This window comes from Choloepus didactylus, chromosome 8, assembly GCF_015220235.1.
Source record: "Choloepus didactylus isolate mChoDid1 chromosome 8, mChoDid1.pri, whole genome shotgun sequence".
NCBI lineage: Eukaryota > Metazoa > Chordata > Mammalia > Pilosa > Megalonychidae > Choloepus > Choloepus didactylus.
Genome location: NC_051314.1, coordinates 91,606,217 through 91,612,257, shown reverse-complemented (window position 1 = coordinate 91,612,257; position 6,041 = coordinate 91,606,217). Strand labels below are relative to the sequence as shown.

Genomic DNA, 6,041 nt, shown 5'->3' with positions numbered 1-6,041 from the left:
CATGTCAGATAAAACGCGCCGCAACGTGTGTCCATATATGACCTTAAAACCGAAAGCTGCCGCGTTTGGGGGAGCTTGTCCGCTCGCACGTTCCCGCCCTCCCTCTTTACTTCACTCTCCTGCCGATCGTTAATGCTAACTACTCCCTCCTCTCTCCCGACTTCCTTCTGCGCGCCTCATAAAATCAGGGGAAGTTTAATCACTCCGCAGCCTCGCTCGCCTCCCTCACTGGGCATGCTCAGTGGCCGGCCCCGTCCGGGCGGCGAGTGGTTGCCTTCGGCGCAGCGCTCCAGGCGGCGGCCGTCTCCGCTCGGCTTCCCCGAGAGCGCGCAGGGCACTGCGGCCCCTGAGCCGCGAGCGAGGCGCGCCCCCGCGGGTGCGGCTTCATTCCGGACCCCGGGAGCCCCCAGCTCGTGCCAAGTCGGGAGCCGCCTTCCAGGAGGCAATGCAAATGATGACCAGGGACACTTTGCTAGAAATGGAGCAGGAGGAGGACGACGACGAGGATGGGGATATCGGTAAGTGAGGGGCTCGCCTGGGCGGGCTGGCGCGGGTCCTCGCGTCCCCACCCGAAAGCCTGAGCTGACGCCCGAAGTTCGGGGTTGCGCGTTGGCGCTGCGCTCCGCCCGGGGACGGGGAGGTTGCGGGATCCTCGGCCGCGTGAGGGGAGCGCGGGCGCGGGGGCAGGGAGGGAAGGAAGCCGGCTCGGGCGTGTGGGGGGCGAGAACGGACCCGCCCGACTGCACCGACCGGGCCGCTCCCGGGCTCAGTCCCGTACGGCGGACGGCAGACGGCCTTCCTGGAGGCGCGGGGGACGCAGGGACCCCAGATAACAGCTGCCGGATGGGCGAGGAGCGGAGCCCCGAACAGTCACATTAGATACGGGGACGCCTCGGCGTGCGGAAGTCCTGACTCAGAAGCTATAACTTTTGGGTTATTTCTTCCGTCTGGAACAAGCGCTGGGGATCTCGGAGAGCTCCGGTACAGGCGACGAGCCTGGAGGCAGGGTTCGGGGAGCGGGCCTGGGTTTGAACAGCAGGGGTGTGCCCCGTCTGAATCCTCTGCAAAGTGAAAGCGGAGTGGACAGGTCTGGGAGGGAGGCTGGGACCCGGCGGGGCGGCCCCGGGGAGCTGATTTGTGGCGACCGCGCGCGGGCCGGGATCCTTTTTCCATCTGCAGAGCCCTCGGCCTCGGGGGAAGCGCTCGGGCAGGGTGGAGCACTGGCCATTTCCTACTCGTGGTGGACTCAGAGTCGACAGTTCTAGGGGCCTTTGAATTTGGGGAGCAAGCTTTGGGTGCCCCATTTGTAGTTAGCGTTAAAAATGCATGAAAGTGGCAGACGGAGAAGTGGGAGAGCTGTTTTAAGTTTAAACAAACAAATAAAAGAGGTGGGAGGAGTTGAAAAAAGGGAAAAGGAATTGGAGGAGTAGGAAGCAAACCAAAAGAGAATTCTGTCGGGGAAGGGTGCCACTGTATCTCTTTAGAAGACTGGCAATTAAATTACTGTGTCATGTCTGTTCACCAGACTCCCAGTCATTCTCCTGGAGCCAAATTAGTTTTAAAACCTAACAGCTGCTGCTCCTCATAAAGCCCTGTTCTTTTACGATAACTTTAAAAAGTAACTTAATTTTAGGCATTGGTTGTGGCTTTTCTTGCTTTCACATTTTTGGCAGTCATCATTTAAATCAAAAGAACTTGGTAACTTCCTTGTTGGCCAGAGATAAATTGAATAGAGATGACATTCTATGGCTTAGCTTTACCTTTCATTCGAGAACAATTTATTAGGTGTGTATCCTTGTGGAGAGAGCAAGTAGTAGTATACCACTTTATAAGGAGGGAAGACTGAAGCTCACAGGTTTATCTGCCTAGCTGCTCTCAGCTGTTAGGATTCAAACCCAGGTTTTCTGACTTTCAAGACAGGTGCTGACTTAACACTCTTTCCGCAGGATCACTCTGGCTGTCAGGTAATATATTATGCTACTGTTTACCACGATTTAGGAATGAATGATGATGACATAAAATTATAAATCATAGAAGCAAACTTTTAAAAAGTTATAATAAAATTGGCACGGTTTGTTTCATAGGAAAATATTCTTCCCCGTTATGGTGAGGTGTGGCTGTGTATATTGAGTATTGTAAATAAAAAGGTTAAAAACCTGAATGGCAGTTGAAGTGAGCCAGAGACTCTGAGCTTACTGTGCTATCAGATCTCAGTTTAGAATGAAACTAATTTGGTCTAGCCTGTGTTTACCTAATGTGGCATCAAAATGTATCTTAAGAGTGTGGCTATAAGCTCTTTTTACAGATGTAATTCATGCTGGTTCTAATAAGTGAAACAGTAAATATATTAAATAAAAAGTTAAATACCTCTACCTCTCCCCCACCCCACTCTTCAGACACTACTGATATTAGTACTTTATAGTGTGTATGGGGGTCACCTCAACCTGTTTGGTCAAGCTGCAAATATTATCTAAATGGGTCTAGATAATTTTTGGTTGTTATTTTTGGGAATAAATTTAATGTGCGTTACAGTGATTGTATATCAAGAAAAAGAATTTTACCAATGCCGATGGAAAGTTTGTTATTGTAAAGCAATAAGCCTTTTTAAAGGTTACCAGAAATGGGCTGATAATGGTGCATAGCCTTTTGCAAAGTAATTGTAATTTCCAACTATGGGAGAGGAGACTGTGATGCAATAAAGATTATAATTTAACCTCTGCCTAGATTTTGTAATGCAGGGCTATGTTAACAGCTGTGGGATGAATTTCTCCTAGAACTTGATTGCCACTAAGTATAGTTGATGATTTAAAACGTCCTCAGAAACTGAAGAATTCTATGAAATCTCTCTATATAATAACTTTATAATCCAGCACAAGAAAGTTATTTTGAAGCAAGTTCCTGGACAAAATATCTGTCATGGGCTATAGCTGCAAGACACAAAAAGAAATTCTTTTCTAACTAGATGTAGTCACTGGTTATACATAGAGATTTTTATACAAATATGTGGAAGGGTGCCCTCAGGTAGGCTGGGACTTAGAGCCTTTTTAGCAGTGGGCTAAATATTGAAGCAATATTCAGTACTTTAAGTGTCAGGGTTGCCTCTTTGTTTGGAATGAACTGATGAGAATTAAAGATGGTAAATTTCACTATAGTCATCTTTTTCTTCTTTGTTTAACTCATGGCCACTAGAAACTGTGCCCAAAGATTTGCTAATGAGAGGCATCCTGCTAGCATGACAGCATTTTTGCAAAAGGACAATTGTTTTCTAAATTGGCTCCAGTGACCAACCGTGATGTTACATCTAGGTAGTAGTGGCAGGAAATGCATGGCTTGTAAGCCTTGTTTCGCTGGTGGAACTCGTGTCCTGGCCAGCCCTGGGAGGCATGTTCTGTGTGCTTACCTGTCTGGTGTGCAGAAGGGGCTCTTGGCTGCTTTGCATTCAAGAGGCCCTTCTCCCCTCAATTATCAGCGAATTGACTTTACCATCTCTTCTCGATGATAGAAAGTGATAGGAACATCTTTTGCAGCCAGAATGTAGAAATAGAAACTATGATAGTATGCTGTATTCTTTGTCTTCTTTGTAGTTCAAACTCTGTTGTGGGAGGAAAAGTTATTCCAGAAAAGAAGGGCGCTATCAGGAACTAGCCAGATAATTCAAGCAAAGCAGGCTTTTATTGGTTGGTTTGTTTTGGGTTCCCAGTCTGTTTATGGTATGGCTTGCTCTTTGATCCCCACAGCTAATGGTGTATCAGCAGAGGAGAGGACAGAGGCCTTGGCCCATCTCACCTCTGAGAGAAAATGTTGCAGCTGAACCTCCCAACTGTCTCTGTTGGCTGCCTTTTCGCTATCACACTTTTGCATAGACTTATTTGCCCACTCCACCTCCATTCCCTTACTACATACTTCATGTTTATTACCTGCAATCTTGGTCCTAGGCCCAGTCTTGCTTCATCAACATTAATTAAGCATTACTTCTGCACCAGGTGCAGGGTTAGATGGAGGAAGACTAAAAATGAGTAAGACTCCCCCCCCCCCCCCCCCCCCCCGATTTTTAGGAGGAAGGTTCCTTGGAACCAGACATTTGCAATAGGTGCCATTTCAGTAATGATATATACAAATGGTATGTAAAACCTGTGGGAGGAGGAGGATGAGAGAACATCACAGAAGCCATTATTGGGCCAGGTGTCGAAGGATCCAGGCGGGTGCAGTGGCAGAGAGGGCAGAAGGAGAGTCAGAGAGCACTGAGTAGTTGCCTGTGGTTGAAGGGAGCAGTTATGAGGCTGGGAAGTCAGGGAACGGCTACACCATGAAGAACCTTCCATACATTTTATGGATTTTGGATTTTACCCTGTGATTTGCAGTGCCTGAAAGCTTTTAAGGAAAGGAATGATAAGATCTAAGATCAGAACTGCTTTTGGCAAGATTTCCCTGGCAGCCTGTTGGAAATGGGTTGGAGAGGAGAGATGGGAGAACTAAGCCTTTCTAATAAGTTGGGTTCAGAAATGACAGGAGCCTGAATGCCTGTGGTGGCCATAGCTGTGGAGAGCTGTGGGTCTGAGAGCTTATGAAAAGAGGTGGGCTCTATAATGCCTCGGAGACTGATTGCTTCCAGCAAGCAGAGAGGTGTCCAGGATGATTAGTAGAGGCATAAACTGAGGAGGAGAGTAGATGTGCAGGATGGGAGAATTTTTGATTGTTACAAGTCTTATACTTTTCTCCTCTGCATTGTCTCAGACCATTCTCCTTCTGCACTATGCCCTCCTCACCTCTTCTCTTTTTCAGTATCCCCCCTCCTTCCAAGCCCATCACAAACCTAGGCAGCTGCTACCTGATCCTCCTAGCACAAAGTGTCCACCAGTGACTTCTCACAGCCCTCATGTTTCTATTCAACGTGATTAGCATTCATCCTGTATTTTTGTCTTTTTTCATTATCTTTGTTTTTATTATCCCCACAACTAGACTGTAAATTTCTTGGGGACTGGGACTGTGTCATTTGGATCATCTAGAGAGCATGCAAAATATCCCAAATGTTGTAGGCATTCCATTATATATATTTTAATTATGTCTTTCTGTCACTCTTTTGTAAAATGGAAGCTCCCTGAAGGCAACTGCCTTGTGTATTTTGTTCTGAGTTGTATCCCTAGCACCTAGAATATGGTGCCTGACATACACATACAGTAGGAAGCTACCAAATAATTGTTGAAAGAATGAATTATTCTTTTTAAATAATTTGATTAAAATAATGCTTAGTGGTCTTGTGGCTCTTGTAGCAATCTCATCTCCTATGGTACTTTGAGAGTCCCTCAGTCATCTGTTCTAAAAATGTTCTAGCAATGTTGTTGTGGAAATGGGTTGGATGGGAGAGATGGGAGAACTCAGGCTTTCCAGTAGTTGGGTTCAGAAATGACAGGAGCCTGAATGCCCGCAGTGACCATACTTGACTAGGCACTCTAGGTTCCGGGGTCCCTGACCTCCAGAAGCTTTCCGTCTAGGAAGGAGACAGGCAGGTGAACAGATAATTGCAGTAATCTGTCTTTAATGCTGTAATCAAAATATGTACCTGTTTCAGTGGGGGAAAAATCCAGGGCGGTGCTGCAGAGATGATGCTGAGCCAACCCTGGAGGCATGAGAAGGCAGGTGAGGGAGTGAGGCTAGGATAAGAGTTTATTGAGCACGCACTCCTTAATGTGCTAGGATTTCTTAGAGAATAAATGCTGATGCTACCCTTGTCTTACTCACTATGGCAAGCATATCATCAAGGATATATTCTTTACCAGGGGGATGACAGTTGAAAAACAAAACAAAGCAAACTATCCTTACAGTCTTTGTATTTTAGCCCAGTTTCACCCTTTTCCATAAATCTTTTGTTATTTTCAGTTTCAAATCCACAGTCAGTTTATTTTCCATGTTCTAACTCTCGAGCCAAATAATTGCTTTCCAAAAGGTTCCCCAGTTTCCTCTTAGGAGACTCATTGTTTAGATCTGACACAAACTTAGCTGTAAAAGAGTAAAACAGCTACACATACACCCCTTTCTGTTTT

The 6,041-nt window shown here is 46.4% G+C and overlaps 1 protein-coding gene across 2 annotated transcripts in view; it reads left to right on the top strand.

The window, feature by feature from the left end:
- The first annotated feature begins 233 nt into the window (after nucleotides 1–233).
- ANO6 (anoctamin 6) overlaps nucleotides 234–6,041 on the top strand; it is a 234,918-nt gene continuing 229,110 nt past the window's right edge. Inside the window, exon 1 of one of the 2 annotated variants that reach the window (XM_037848273.1) lies at nucleotides 234–518. In XM_037848273.1, coding sequence (XP_037704201.1) covers nucleotides 446–518 — 73 coding nt within the window. In that variant the 5' untranslated portion in view covers nucleotides 234–445. The remainder of the gene's footprint in view (nucleotides 519–6,041) is intronic. The other variant, XM_037848272.1, reaches the window with a different exon arrangement.